The sequence below is a fragment of the Phaethon aethereus genome (genome assembly GCF_964289735.1).
Source record: "Phaethon aethereus genome assembly, chromosome: 23".
In the NCBI taxonomy this organism is placed as follows: domain Eukaryota; kingdom Metazoa; phylum Chordata; class Aves; order Phaethontiformes; family Phaethontidae; genus Phaethon; species Phaethon aethereus.
In genome coordinates, this window is record NC_138599.1 from 2,171,118 (window position 1) to 2,184,850 (window position 13,733).

At 39.7% G+C, this 13,733-nt stretch overlaps 1 protein-coding gene across 1 annotated transcript; it reads right to left on the reverse strand.

Moving 5' to 3' along the window:
- Positions 1–482: 482 nt before the first annotated feature.
- Positions 483–13,252, reverse strand: LOC309412901 (uncharacterized protein; the record flags this gene model as incomplete). The annotated part of the gene is given in 13 exon segments (XM_082009939.1): positions 483–626; positions 1,733–1,843; positions 1,926–2,092; positions 2,331–2,391; positions 2,602–2,748; positions 3,032–3,137; positions 5,010–5,668; positions 5,808–5,851; positions 6,131–6,179; positions 6,728–6,849; positions 9,373–9,618; positions 13,145–13,174; positions 13,177–13,252. Coding segments are annotated over 13 exon segments (1,962 nt in total).
- Between the last annotated feature and the right edge of the window lie 481 nt (positions 13,253–13,733).

Below are 13,733 nucleotides of genomic sequence, written 5' to 3' on the forward strand. Positions count from 1 at the left end.
TGAAATGTGGCTCAAGGGTTTTTCCCATTTATTAGTTTACTCTTTAATTCTGGGTGCTGAGAGATATTTTCAACAGTCAGTTCAAGCTATAACACATTTGAAGACTTCTACTGTCTGTTCTCTGTCTATTCTTCATCAACAGTTGCAGCACACAGACCATGAGATGCAGATAATAAGCCTTATCAGCATTTCCCTGGAAAGCAATAAACCAACAAATATTCAGCTCAATGTACATGCTAAGTGTTCCTTCTAATACCACATATTTATTGTCCTATTTTGTACTTGGTTTTGGATGAGAAATGAGTTCTGAGAGCAAAAGAGATTCTGTGCAGAACTGTGGAGTTAATCTGAAATCTGTTATGAATCACTGGGCATTTTTTCCATCAGTTCCACATGAACTGATGATTCATTGTTGTATAGCAATGCAGGGAAGGTACTAGAGCTAGCTACACATTGCAGCTGTTGTGTTACAAAGACCCCAACTAGGTAAAATCAAAATCCAACCACAAAATACCTTTAAAAATGATGTCAAAGATGTCCGAAGAGGACGTGGAAAAAAGTTCAGAAAAGTTATCTGGTGGCAAGGGACTGGGCATTCTTCTCGGAGCATCCAGCAAAATGTCACTCTATACAGATGAAGAAACCAGAACAGTAAATTTCCAGCATTAACAGCAATGGAGGCCTTGTGTCAAGAACTTGTACTGGTTTTGAGATGTGGAGCCTAGTAAGATGCGAGAGGGTGGCATGTTTAACAGTTCAGTCAGTAATGAGTGGGATTGAAATTATTTTTTTCCACTGTGTTTTGTCTCCTACACAGCATAACTGTTAAGAAGATAGGTTCCTAAATTACTTGAAAAGTGGCTTTAAGACTGTATTGCTAATTGAAATCTTACTATATTATCAGTTTTTGTACATGTACACTGGTGGAAACTCTTATATGACACAGTCAAAAAAGACCTTAGAAAAGGTAAAAGGGCTGTAAGTTTTAAGCATTTATATTTTAATATTTGCTTAATATTGGACAAGAATACTGAAATCTGTGGCAGATATTGCATTATGTCAATAGAGCAGAATTTCACCCTAGAAATTTAGTCCTCTCTTAAGCACTTAAGCTTCTGCTTTTCAATGTTGGTGTCTTGTTTCCTGCACTAAAAATTTAGCAAGAGATGCTGATACCTATGGGATAATCTGGTTATCTTTTGGCTCACTAATGCAGGTTTTGGGTGGTTTTGATGTCGAATGCGTGTGCTAAGGGACAGAGAAAATAAACTCTTTCTCTCTTAAGAAGTTACTGAAGGTAACTGAATACAGTGGCAGTACTTGGGCCTGTAGCGTCCCTTTATCAGCATAGGAAGAATTCCCCTGATGTTGCTTCTGTGATACCTCTATCTGGCTTGGTGTGCTGTAAAACGTTGGAAATGAAGGCATTGTTGCTAGGAGGAGTTTGGACTGGGGACAGGTATGAGCAGTATGCTGGCAGCACCTGCATGCAACTGGTCTGCTCTAAATTATAGCAAATATAGCAGTCCCTAGAGCTGGGATGGGTCCAAGTGTGATAAGAGCTTCTACAGTGTTTTTTCCCTGAAAAGGGGATTTTTCTGCCCTGTGCAGGCTAGGGCAAGGCTGGGAGCATCATCTGCTGTGTTTACAAGACGGTACAGCTTAGATTACTGCATTTAGTTTCTTGGGTACGAATGCTAGAGCCTGTGTAAAAGTAGCTATAGATAGTTACCTCTTGAAGAATCTTCTGTGCCTTAGGTTTATGAGTCTGAAGCAAACACATGAGTTCTGTGTTCTCCTCAATTTTTAAATAGGTAGTGGTAATTCGACATGAATTTAGTACCTGCAAACGACAGTGAAACCTGTGATTGCAAAAGAATAAGAAAACCTAAGGCCACAGTAAACAGCCCGCTGCTGGTCCTCACCTGCAACTCAGGCTTTCCTCCCATTTGTAATAAGCAGTTAATTCCCTCAAGAATTTGATCTTTACGTAGTCTGAGAAACTTTCCCATGTAAGTATCAATGTCATTTTTTCGAGATTCCGTAACTAAAACAGTGTGGGCAAGAGCTGCACAGTGTAGCGGTGTTAAACCTGAATAGAACAGATCACAGAAAAGTCAAACAAATCCAGTGCTTGAACACCTCACTGGAGTAAACCATTCCACATTGGCTAATGATAAGGGGGTGCCATATTAAGACTGATTGCTTCTCCTCCTGGACCTTTTCGTTTTAAACATGAAATTGAGCATTCTTTGGCCTAGATAAGATCTGTAGTTTGATACTTTGGGAGTCAACGCTAAGTATCTATGCAGTTAAGCTTTTCCTCTTACCATAATGGTCGGTCAGATTTACTTCCACACACACACCGTTGTTTTTGCAGTTTTTCAAAACCTGAAATGAAAAAGATTGAAATAAGTCCTGATTTTCATCAGTGACAAAATACCCCCTCCTCCCCTAACTCCATCTTACTTTAACCACATCAGAACAAAGTTAATTTTCCGGTACGGAAAACCCTTGTCTATTTTAAACAAAAGAACATGCATTTGTTGTCTTTGCTCTACATTTGCATGTGTCTTTGTACAACATAAATGACTAGCTTACCTCTAAAACTCTCAGGTATCCGTTCTCTGCACACAGGTGGAGCGGAGTTTTCCCAGAACTGTCCTGTTCATTGACATTAGCTCCTAGGGATATCAGGTCACTCACCATCAGATGTTGGTTCTTTTCTGCAGCAAGATGCAATGCAGTCTAAGAAGAGAAGAATGGGAGAAACTCGTTGTGAAAGGCAAAAACAGTTTTAAAGCAACAATGCTGGTTAGAGAATGAGGTGGGGAGTTGGGACTCTGGGCTCTGTTTCCAGTTGTGCTAACACTTGCTCTATACAGATCACTTCCTCCCTGTTCCTGTTTTCCCCTCTTTGCAAGGACAGTAGCCACACCTTGTCCAAAAGGATGTTGGGTGCTTGACTGGAGTTTGAAAGATATTTACATGTGATAGAAATGACCCTATTCTTGGCAAGTTAGCATCCTACCCGTTTCTCTGCGTCCTTCTCGTTGATCTTATTTAGAGATGCAAATCTCTGTGCAAGTGCGTAAGTCAGAGCTCTTCTTCCCTGAGCAACAGCCTTGTGCAGCAGCCTGGAATAGAACACATTTTTAAACAATTAGAAGATAAAACAATGGTTAATATCCTCAAAAGCAACAGTGAGAATGTATTTTAAAGCATGAAATGTTAAGGTTTGCAAATGCCAAAGTCTTGGGATATTTAAGCATTTAATTTATTTAGTCTCTGTATTATTAATGGAGTTTCTGATTTTGCAGCTTTGCTTGATTTGGTTGTGTTTGCCAGGATTTCTTGGTCCTCCTTCTTGCTATTATGCCATTCCTCTCCTCTCCATGAGCTACTCCATGATTCCATTTTGCTAACAATCTCTATTTCCTCCTCATTTTTTAAAGTGTCCTTCCATACAGGGAAAAAAGTGTAAGATACCTAAAAATCCAGAGAAGGGAAACCCTCCTCTTGCACTTAAAACAAAATAAGTATTTCCAAACTGTAATTCGGTTCTGCGTAGGAGGAGAGCTCAATTTCCTCTGTGTATTCTTCACAGTTTCTTCAGTCTCACTGAAGTACTCAGAATAGAACAAGTTTCTCTCCTGAATTTCATTCTGAAAAAGACTTTTTTTCCTTGTAAATTTGGGCATGCCTGCCTTTCTTCCTGGAGGAAAAATTAATGCAGGCATTGATTTTATTTATTTATTTATTTCCCCCTTGTCTTGTAGCATGATATCTTTGACAGTGTCTGAATAACTCTGATGCTTATTGCTGTTTCTGTTCTTTTTTTGGACAGCTTTTGACACAGTAACTAATATTGTTCACCATTCAGGAGAACTCAGCTTATTTGGCGTGTAGTTCTGCCTTTGTATGTTCTTTTGAACACGTAATCTGCCATTTAAATACTTCATAGATGTAAGTGGGCTGCTGGAAATTGTGTCTTATGAATTTTACACAAACTTGGTAATAGAAAAGTCTTAATTTCATAATGTTGATTAATTTTGTTCGTGTGAGATTTTTTTCTTTATTATTTTTAAAAATATGCAGGAAATATGGTAGTGGGGGGCTTATTGTAACTCAGTTACAGTTACATTATTGCTGAAAAGTGAAGTAAATAACTTTATTATTGCATTGAAAATCATTATTCTGAATAGAACGTGGTACTTCATGGAAGAGGACAGTGCTCTGTTTAGCTTTTCCTATGTGGGTTATAGATGCTTTAAATAGGGAACAGGATTGTCTATATGAACAGGAATGAATCTTTTTCCCACCAAGACTAGGACAGTTTATAAGTTATTTCATGCTTTCTGTCAATCTGATTTGATACCAGCTTCCCCAAACTAGCTGGATTGTATGGAACCTAATAAGAGATTTAATTTTTTTAAATAAACATCTGTTTTGCTTGTAAGTGTGCCATTATGGAGAAAATGGGGTCAGTAAAACCTTTGCTTTCATTTAATTTCTAACAAAACAACCACTCCCAGTTCTTTGGAAGTCTGTGCTCTAGACTAGCAGCATATATATGTTTTGGTGTAATCCTCCTACCCATTTTTATTAGCGACTAATACTACAAGTAATTATCCTGAAAGTGTCTGCAGCATGGAAAAGATCTCTTTTGCATATCTTTTTTTTTTTTCAGTAGCAATTACTTGTTTTGCTTGATTTTAACTTTCTTGTGAATGTCTACATATACAACTCAGTCTTTAATATTGTTAACACTCTGAATTTGTCCTGATGCCAGAAGTAGTTTGGCAATACTACTGCAAATATGGAATCTTTCTATTTTTACTATCTGCCTAAAACTATGTGTACTGAGGCAAGTTTGAGCTTCCCATTGAACAAGGAAGCCTTTGCTACAGGTGTGCCCTAAACTAGCAGTTGAATTTAGAGCAAAGCCTCAGGACAAATGATGCCCCAGGAAATAGAAATCAGTATATTTCAATAGAAAAATTTGAGACCTGTTGCCATTTTCATCAGGTGCAAGCAGTTTGTCCACTGGGATATTTCTCAGTAAACTTTCTTCCCTGTGTAGCTGGAACTGGAAGAAAGAGATGGCAGAGAGATCCTGCCCTGTGAAAGAAATTGGGGTTGACTTCAAATGTCCCTCAATTTCTGCAGAGCCGGCATTAGCTTCCAGAAGCACTTCTGAACAGCCTCCTGATGGGTTAAATTGTGGAGGTGTGTTCTGTGAAGAATGCCTTGTGAAATCTTTCTGGGTACTTGTACATGCATCCTGCATCCACGAGCTACTCTCTTTCTCGCTTGTCCTTGAGAATATTCCTGGTGAGTTGAACTCTTGCACGTTTTTCTGATCATCATGAAAAGACGTCTCTACCCCTCCCCGCAATACTGAGTTGAAATCTTTAAAACAGCAGTATGAACGCAACTTGGTTAAGCTGTGGTGTTTTTCCTGCAGGCCACCAGCTGCCTGCTTGCTTCCTCCAGTTTCCCACCAAGAGGCTTGCAGATCTGTGGAGAAGCCCTGCCAAAAACCATCTGGCACAGAATGCAGAGACTCCTTCTTCAACTGGCTTTTGTTCAAATCCTCCTGCAGTACCTCCACCAGTATATCAAGGTCCTCTAAGCCTTTTAGCGCTTGCCCAACGCTCTCCTTGCTCTGAAACAGCAACAAAAATGGGGAGGGTGGAAGATGGGGGAGGGAAATCAGACATGAAGTGTCCTGTTCTCACTCAGTGATATAACATGAAATATGCCTGAGGAGGCTGGCAGCACAGCATTGAGGGTGTTATGCATACCTGTCTAAGCTGTTTCTCTGTATAAGGGTGAACTCTTCTCTTTTCTGTTGGAAAGACAGGAAGAAATAAGCTATTTTGAGTTGGGGGGGAGGGCAAAACACATACAGAAGATATTTTCGTCAGAAATTTTGCCCCAGATAACAGATAGATAGCACATACATGGTGGTGATGCGCAGCTGGCCTGCTCCTGTAATTTAAGGGGAGCTAGGGACCAGCATGGGTCACTGACCATGGGAGAAAAGTGGTCCAGCTCTTTGGGTATGTAACAGTGATGATCCTAACTAGAAAAGGAGGCTCTGTTACCAAGACAGGAGTTTCCTAACCTGTTTTTCCTGAGGAACCTTTGGTTACCATCTTCATTAATGAGGCTTCCTGAGGAGACAAAAACACCCAACTCAATATGAGATGCTTGCGCATAAGAGAAGATGAAATAGTGGCAAATACTGTAACATGAACAAAATAAATTGTGTCCTGTGCTACTTTGTGCAGCAGAGACTGCAGGTGAATAAATTTCTATGAATGGGTAAGTCATGGCAGTCTTATAAAGATCTTTTCAGCAGACCAGGTATCCAGGAGTCTACGAGCTTCTTAGATTGTTTTTGCAGATAGTTCAGAAATCTGGATTGCTAGAACAAAATTGTTATTTGTTCTTGGGCCACCTTTGGCTTGATTGCATGATGTATAGTATCCAGGGATGAATGGCTTCTTGCTGTCATTGTCCTAGAAATATTCCTAACAAAGCCCTTCAGCCTGTTTAAATATTCTCCACCTTCATCAAAAGCATTAATTTCATGGATGGAAGAGGCAGCAGCTGTAGGTGTAACCTCTCCAGAACAGTGGCAGAGTGGGAGTGTGATGTGCATGCACCATGCTGCTACACCTCTGGGAGCAACCTTCCTAAACTCAAGAATAATCCTCACCTTGCTGTGAGCTGGGTCCAGGCCTTTGGAAAGCCGAATTTTTCTCAGTAATTCCCGTACTGGCATCTTTACCCTCACACCCACGTAGCGCTTCTGAGGGGGATCAGAGCTAAGTCCAGAGTCTGGAAAAGTCATAACATGATGCTTAAAGTAACATAATTCTCTTTGCTATTTAGAACAGTGAGAGGATGAGATCACCCTGAGAGACAGCCTGTGATTCTGATGTTCATCACCAGTTGTGGGAGATTTCCGCATCATACTACATGTTCCTTAGCTCTGGCCTGCTTCCTACTTAACAATTACTTTAATGTGTTGCTTCTCAGGCCACAACAGACTGAGGCCTCAGAAAAGGAATACTTTTCTTAAGAAACAAAAACAAACCCCAAAGCTGGCTGTGGGATCTTCAGTCTGAGGGCATAAGCAGGGAGCTGAGTTAACCGGCAAATTATCACATGAAGGTTGTTGTCAAACTTTAGTGTGCAGGGACAGTTTCAGTTTTGAGTGAAGGAAGAGGAGAGACTGTCCTAAGTGTAAACATGCCACTGAAGCTGGAAAGAGGACAATAGGGGCAGGGTAGCAATGCAGAAGGAAAATCAGATGGACAATTGGGAAAAAGAAGGAAAAGAAGTTGGATGCCTCTCATTTAGAGTTTCAGAGCTTTTTCTGGTGCAGAAATAAACATACTATCTTGAGACTTGGCCTTGGGCAGTTTCACTTGGTGCCCTTCAGCTGAGGGGTGCCATACTGACCCAGAGCACATGACTGCTTTTGTGGAATATGTCAACATTTTTTAGATTACTGCCCCTCTTAGTCACATTCTAATTTTCATCTGTTGCAGTTAATCTGTCTTTGAGGTTTCCTGTCCTGTGGTTTCTTATACTGAGATCAGTGGAAAAATAAAGAACAAAATTGTTTCAGAAATGAGATAGTGATGCTATGTCCAGTGTCTTTCTCCAATGGTTCTTGGTGTGTTTGGAGGTCAATGTGGTGTGATTCAAAGGGAAGCAATGATTTTTCTGTAGTGAAATGAAATAGTTATTTGAGAATATACATAGTTGTCCAAACAAGATTGTTGTCATCAAAACAAGCTGCTCTGTAATTGTTTGTGTTAGGTATTCTTGCATCTTGTACTTGAATCCCCAAACTTGAAAGACTTGCCCAGATTAGGAGCTTAAATGCGTTGCTTTTGAAATACATTTTATGTAACGCTGTGTCCCACCCCCCCTTGAGAATGATCTTCTTCTTATAGAATGCATTCAGTAACAGCTATTGTCATTATAAAATGATAGCTTTATTGCATTAGTTCAGGGTCTTCTCAACTGGTTAGCACACAAAATACACCATATAGAAGGCCACTGTTCCAAAGACGACCGAGGGTTGGGAGTCGGAGTGTGGGCTACTGAGAATAAGGAGTCAGCCAGCAGCAATGCTTGCTGCAGCAGAGAGAAGCTTCTCTTCCTAGTGCAGCTCAGGGCACGAGGAATGAAAACAGCACTTGTGATTAAAACACACTTATGATTAAACAACACAGCAGCCTAAAATGAAAAAGGTGTATGCGGCTTGGGCAAGCAGTTCCTATTACAGGAGTAGTCAGTCATAAGTAAAACATAAGGTGCCTGTACCAATATTAATCCGTGACCAATATCTGTGTGTGTGCTCCGTAGCAGCTGCTGGAGGCTGGCTGGCAGGACCTGTGGAGGATAGCTGTAGGAGCTAAACAGATGGAAATGGTGCACCTCCCCAAACTTGGGATGTCTCAGAGTAGGCAATATTGGCATGGAAACCAGCCACACAAGATGTGAGTTCTAGTCGTGTGATATTGTTTCTCTTCCCTGCTCAAGGCAACGAGAGACTGACACCCCTTCAGCAGGAGCGTGTTGAATCCCAACTAGCAGATGGTGCATTTTGAATATATATTGAATTGTCGTTTTGCGCTAAGATTTCTGGCATTTCTGAGTGTTTAACTTATCACTGAATAATTAAAACATTGGGACCTCAAAAAAGGTAGCTTATTTCTCAGACTGCTCTAGGAATGGGAATAATTCCTTATTTAGACTGGTGTTTTGACCATTAATTATTTACTCTTGCTAGAGTATTTTAAAGGCCTCTCTCAAAAGCTTTATAAAAACCCAAAACGGTTAATATATTATTCTCTTTCAAGATATTTTACAGTAAAAATGCTATATGATAGATCAGATTACATGCCCAGATGTACTCTTGAAATTGAAGAACTCGGCAAAGGCAATGATTCACCAAACACACTTTCATATGACTTTGTGATGTTAATAACTCAGAAGGTCGTATCTATTACATTGCTGTTAGATTCAGAACAAAACTTGCAATTCAGAATGTAAATGAGCAGCAAAATGCTAGACATAGACAGAAATGATGGCATATTGAACAGTCCTTTACAAAACAGAGTAATTTCTGACAGCAGCAGACCACAACAAAATAAAAACAACACGGGTAGGAGAGCGTGCCGCACATCTTCAATATTGTTGCGACAGAAGCGTAATATGTGCTACAGTTAGTACAGCTCTCTGCTAGTGCAAAAGGACTTGCAAGTCAGTGTACTTTATCGCTTTGCAAAAGAATCATAATAGTGTTGCATAAAATAGAAAATGTGAATAAAGATTTGATCTTACCAGTTGGAGTAGACATCTCTTGAGGTTTACATGAAGGAGGAGGGTAGATCTTGGGACTTGCAACATTAAATTCAGTTAATCCAGAGTCTGGCAATGATGGGCTCTGTTGAAAATAGCTTTTGGGACTGGCAGTTTCTCCAGGCAGTGGAGATCCCTGGCCTGGATTATAGCCGCAGCTTTCATTTTCACTGATGTTTTGATCAACCAGTAGTTCAGGACTCGTGCAGACTGTTTGCAACATTACTACTGTGTGTGTAGAAAAAGGTGAAAAAGAAGAGGGGAGGAAAAAAGATTATTTGATTGTGGTTTAAAAAAAGAAAAATCAATCCCGTTTCACATTGAGAACGTGGAAATTGTATTTAATTTTCCGATGTAATTAGCCGCTATGAGCTGGGTCCAACTTCCCTCTTCTCTTTTTAGCAGCAAGTTATAGCAGTTGTAGAATAGAGTCAGCCTTGGAATCCCAGCAATCACTGGAAACAGCTTTTGAGAGTTTCTTGGCTGTAATTCTCCCTTGCTCTTTATACTCAGGTATGGCTTGAAGCACGTCAGCCTGGGAATGCCCCACCTTCTTTCCTAACAATCTGCAGCAGCAGCTGATGAAGAAACGACTTTTCCCAAGAAGTGATTGAGTACAAGTTGAAAAATATTTTTCCTTAGGTGCAAACCAGAAAAATTAATCTCTCGTTGATTTCTGCAAATGACCTGAGTAGGGAAAAGTAACTGATCCTGAAGTAAATATTTTGCAAATACTTTTCTCAAAAAAAAAAAAAAAAAAAAAAAAAAAAAAAAAGGCAGTTTTTCCAAGGCTGTGTAAAAGGACCTATTGCTTACAGCCTTCATGAAGCAAAAATAAATAATCTTCCCTTAAGCACAAAATTTCAGCTAAAGAAAGACATCCCCTACAATCTGCATAGCTTTGAATCTGTGAAGAGAGGGAAGTGCTATGTGCTCCATTAAGGATAATATTGTTTCTATTTGTGTGGGGGTTTGGGGTTTTTTGTTTGGTTTTTTTTTAAGCAAGGAAGGAGTCTTAAATATTGTGACAGGTGCAACTATTAAAACTCAATAGGATTAAGAATCTATTTGGATGGGTATTGGTTGTGGGAAGTCTATTTCCTTGTCACAAGAGACTTCAGTACCACATTTATATTCCATTCTCATGTCCCTGGGAAACATAGCTCATTGTACAGTCCTACTAATGGGCTATGCCGTTTCAAGTCAATAAGCAGACATTTCTCCCAAGTACCTGGTTCAGAAAAAAGATTACAAAGCTTATCAAATGCAGCAGCTTCATTAGCTGTGTCATGGAAAGCATTGCAGCTTTATTTCCAAGACGAATCATCTTACATATCAATCTGAGCAGATAGCAGCCAGACTTTCTGGAGCAAGTTAAAAGAACAATGTTACATATGTGTTTTACTTCAAACTGGGTACTGACTCCTCTCTACAGACCTGCACAATCCTGCCTCCCACCTTCTCTGCACGGAGCATAATACCTCTAGTCTCAGGGATTTTGAAAGAATTATTTAGATATTGATCAAAGCTAGGAGATTTTGTAAAGCAAGAGTAGACTCAGGAACCAATCTACGTTGCAGTAGCACTGGGAATGCTATTACCTGGCTCCCTGCCCCACAGATCTTATGATCTAGTAACATTATTGGATTTGGATCTGAAAAACATGAATCCATAGGGAAGAGACATGGCTAATGCATCCACATCTTTGCATGGCTGCCCATGATTTCAACTAACAAGGGCAAGGCAGCTCTCTCTTATTCCTGAGAAATCCACAGGGCTCTGTAGGTCATGTTCAGGGACCTGGAGCCAATATTCCAGTTTCTTCCTCAGTGGATTGTAATCAGTTTGCTTAAGGGAAGAGATTTGTTAAAGGATATTTCAGAAGTTTAAATGTTATTTACCTTTCTGACATTGAGACAGTCACAAAGAATATCTATTTTTGACTAAGGACACATTCTGCTCTGCTTCAGTAAATATTTTTCATCTGTTTCACCCACTTTGCCTTGGACAAGCTAGAGCCAGGGTCCCGTTCCTTAGTGACATGAAACAGTATGTTATTCTGTAAATGGTATTGTTCAAATCAGTAGGATGAGACATCATTTAAGGAACTACTCTACACTTGTATAGGTGGGAGAATTTGGCCTACTGCAAACAGGAAATTACTGTGGTGAATCATTGCATTTATTGGGCAGTAAATCACACCAGAGATCTCTCATCTTTCTATTCTCTCCCATATTCCAACCCATATATTGGATAGTTTTCACTGCTTGTTTATAATATGCTATTACATTCATGGTGAAAGCAGGAATTAGCCTGGTTTTATGGTACAGAAAGGACCAAAGTGTATCTCTGCAGCCATGAAAGAAACAAAAACCTTGGAATGTGGTCACTACAAGAAACGGTCTGCAAGGCTTTGTATTTGTTTAACTGGGAATCTTGTGTTTCTCCTGCTTTCAACTTGAATAGATACCTGATATTTTAAGTAAACACTTCGTTGCTCTAATTTCAAAATTCTTATGAGCCTTATTTTATAAATAATTACTACTGCAAATGAGCTGTACATTCACATCTGTGTGTCTGTTCTTTCAATAGCAATTTTAAATTTGGACCTGCTGATAATGCTACATCATGTCCTCCTGTATACATTGTGGCAAGACAAGTTTCAGCAAGCACAGCAAGAAGAGAGATTGCAAATATGGCTTTCTAGGATCTGTAGATACTGCTTCAGTTGGTACCTCTTGATTCCTACAGCTATGGACAGAGCTATTTAGCTTATTACTCAGTGAAACCTGGGCTGGGAAAAGTATTTTCTACCCGGGGCATAGACTATTTTCATTATCTTCCACAGTTTTGGTGTTTTCTGCTTTTTTAACCTACCCTGTACTATCTATACGAAGAAAGGGAGACAATTTCAATCATTGAAGATGTAAGAAATGAACATATGAATATGAACATTTGGGTAAAGGTCTTCAGTGACAGTCATCTGGGGAAGGGGATGAAGTCAAAACACAGGTTTGGTCATAGAGCTGTCAGAGCTTTAGGAAAGACTGGTTTGCACTTCCTGTCTTCTGCTCACACTCCCCTGAAGGAAAAATTGCATGCCAGATCTTTGTGTTGGGTGATTTTTTTTTTCCGTTTTAGGTATAGTGGTGTAATTTTGGTATTCTGATTACTGATGTAATATTTTCAGAAAAAATGGCTGTCATCATCTGGAAGTTCTTAGTGGATAACTGTAACTAAAGCGATTCCTTTCCAACTAATTTGTGATGGGCAGCTCCGCAAATCTCTCTCCATGTAAACTTTCAGGTTATGCTGCCAGTGGGTGCAGCTCCTTTTATATCTTTGGATGTAGGATGAATGCTCTCTAGCTTCCTTCATCCTGTGTTGCTACATGTTTCTTTAGTGCACACACCCTCTTTAACGGCATTTGCTGGGTTAGGCGTTTGTCTGTCTTTCCTTTTAGATGCTGTTGTTTTGCCAAGTGTTAACTCACCTGACTATGAAATCCCTTGTTGCAAAGGTTTCCTTTGTTAATATGCTCTTTCACATATGTAGGAATCAGGAGGTGATGGGCTTAATGTGCACTAATGTAGAAAGCAAGCATAAGGCTTTCCCCTGCACGTCCTTTCAATGTCTAATTAGAATACAAATAAAATGTGAATCGTATGCATATAATTATCTTTAAAGGTGAACATTGTACTGTGTAAATAGGTCTCGAACAAAATGGATGACTAGTGATTTAAAAGGCACTCACTGAATAATGAAGCTGTATAAAATTCAGAAGTAGTACAGAACGTGCATGGACTTTTCCTTTTTCTGAGTATCTCTCCTGGGAAGCAGTGCTCTGTTGCAGAGGTTCCATTTGGATGCCCTCAATGGAAAACTTAAATTATGCTATACTCTAGATGTTTTAACAGCTTGCATCCATGCTGGCAGTGAAATAGGGTTGTGACATTGCTATCGAGTTTGTCTCACATTTTCATAGTAAACTGGAATGCCTAATTAGCTATGCTGAGACAGGCTATTGGGTAATTGCATCTGGGATGGCTGCTGGCAGTGGCCTGTGCTGGTGCTTCAGAAAGAAACAAATTGTAATGACAGATGTCAGGGCTGAGCAAGTGAACCTGAGTAGCTCTTAGTCATTTATGACCATGAAATATGAACTCTATTTACCTCTTGCTGCAGTACAAAACTGTGTTGCAAGACAAAATCAATTTCTCTTATCAATCACAAAGTCATTCAGATTTCCTTAGAATGCCTGTTCTGGTAACTTATGTCCTGCTTTCCTCTGGTTCTGAAATCTTCAGATGTATTAGGTGAAAGATGATGTATTTTCACTTAGT